The 1944-nt window shown below is 49.9% G+C and overlaps 1 protein-coding gene across 1 annotated transcript; it reads right to left on the bottom strand.

Annotated features, from left to right (window-relative positions):
* Window positions 1–811: 811 nt before the first annotated feature.
* Window positions 812–1699, bottom strand: LOC131680179 (uncharacterized). Its single transcript, XM_058960897.1, has one exon. The coding sequence runs from the start codon at window positions 1697–1699 to the stop codon at window positions 812–814; it is 888 nt and encodes a 295-aa protein (XP_058816880.1).
* Between the last annotated feature and the right edge of the window lie 245 nt (window positions 1700–1944).

The raw sequence follows: 1944 nt of genomic DNA, 5'->3' as shown, positions 1-1944 counted from the left end.
TGGAAAAAATGGTTTTTCCTTGCAGAATGGTAGTAAAGTCCTGCAGGTATGGTAGTGGGTACCGATCGGGGATGGTTTGAGCGTTCAGCGCACGATAATCTCCACACGGGCGCCAGGTTCCATCCGCTTTTTTCACCATGTGAAGTGGGCTGGCCCAGCTGCTGGACGAGGGGCGGCATATTCCCAGTTGCATCAAATGTTCGAACTCTGTGCGCGCTGCTGCTAGTTTGTCTGATGAAAGACGTCTCGGCCGGGCGTATGATGGCTGACCGGTGGTTTCGATGCGATGCACTGTTGATGATGCACTCACTGTACCGGGTGCTGCTAGTTTGGTGATGGATGGGAATTCTGCCAGCAGCTCGGCGTAGGGGCATGACGTGCTGAATGTTTTTATAGAGTACTCACTCGTCCGTGTCAAAACTGCCATCGCTTCCAGCTTCGTGGTGTTGTCGATGAGACGATGACGTTTCAAATCAATCAGCAGGTCGTAGTGGCAAATGAAATCTGCACCGATGATCCCTGATGACACGTCTGCGATGAGGAATGTCCACAGAAATTCACGCCGGAGGCCAAGACTAACCTTCAGCATAACTTCTCCGTACACTTTAATCGGTGTTCCGTTAGCGGCGAACAATTTAAATGACGTTGGTTTCATCCGGGTTGATTTGAGATCTCTCGGGATGACGGACACATCCGCACCGGTGTCGATGAGGAATTTCATGTTGGTAATTGTGTCCGAGATCTTAAGGCGAAATAGTGTGGCTGTGTCGGAAAGTTCGCCAATTTCCAACGCAGGATCAACTGGACGACGTCATTGTTGGTTGCTGGGCTTGGTTGCTAGTCCGAAGGAACACGGTTTACGGCACCGTCGTGCTTCCCCTCCGTACTTAGAGTGGTACCAGCAGACGTCATAGGACGGTTCATTATCACGAAATTTACTCACTTTGCTTCGGCTGCGGGAACGTGATCGCTCCCGTGGGTTTTCGTTTGAGCGGAACATTTTGTTGATCATCCTGGTCAGTTGAGCGATTTCCCGCTGGAGCGTTTCAATTCTGTCAGGAGGCGATTCTGTTGTAACTTTAGCGGTCGCTGCTGGTGTGCTCGGTGCGCTCGCACCGATGGTGTTGATGCTACGAAGGCCCATGGATTCCACGATGGCATCTGCGATGGTAGCTTTTTCTGTCGGGTCCCCTTTGGAGGCAATCACGGCAGCTTGGGCATGCGGTGGAAGTCTGGAGGCCCACAGGTCGAGCAGCACGGGTTCACAAAACGAATTTCCAGCCACTCTCCTCATTTCGTTGAAAAGTTGGCTCGGTTTCATGTCACCAAGCGGCATATCAGACAATACGAGCTGCAAACGTTTCTGCTGACTGTCGGCGAAGTGTTCAATCAGCTTCATCTTGATATACACGTACTTGTTGGCAGGCGGGACGGCTTCAATAATGGAACGTAACTCCGTCAACTTGCTTGGTGGCACTTGTGCCATGACGATGTTGTACTTCTTGGTGTCGTGGGCATTTCCAATACCGGAAGCGGCAAACCAGAACTCCAATGACATGAAGTATGACTCGATGTTGGATTGCGTCATCACCGGCGGGCTCAGTCGTGGCAGGTTTAGGGTGTCCACGTTGGCTTCCTGCTGCTGTTCCGGTACCGCTGGGTTGCCTGCTCCAGTGCCTGGTTTGTCCTCGTTCACCATTTTTTTAAAACGGGGTCACCAATTTATGGTTATCGGATCGTTTAGAAACGCGGTAGAAGTATTCGGTTGGGTTTGATTTAGTAAACTAACGATTTATTGCTACTGCCTACGGGCTTATATACAAAAGTCAAGAATCGAGAAAACAAGAAAAAATATTTTACACAGGGCAAAGGTATAGGGAATTTAAACAAATGATTTTTTTGATTTCGGTCTGTGCATCGAGCACAACAGACCAATAAACGATC

The sequence above is a fragment of the Topomyia yanbarensis genome, chromosome 2 (genome assembly GCF_030247195.1).
Source record: "Topomyia yanbarensis strain Yona2022 chromosome 2, ASM3024719v1, whole genome shotgun sequence".
Taxonomy (NCBI): domain Eukaryota; kingdom Metazoa; phylum Arthropoda; class Insecta; order Diptera; family Culicidae; genus Topomyia; species Topomyia yanbarensis.
The sequence above is the reverse complement of the archived record's forward strand: the minus strand, read 5'-3'. Positions and strand labels throughout refer to the sequence as shown.

What these genes read in the sequence shown, in the direction of transcription:
- LOC131680179 (XM_058960897.1), bottom strand. Translation starts at nt 1,699, where the DNA reads ATGGTGAACGAGGACAAACCAGGCACTGGAGCAGGCAACCCAGCGGTA.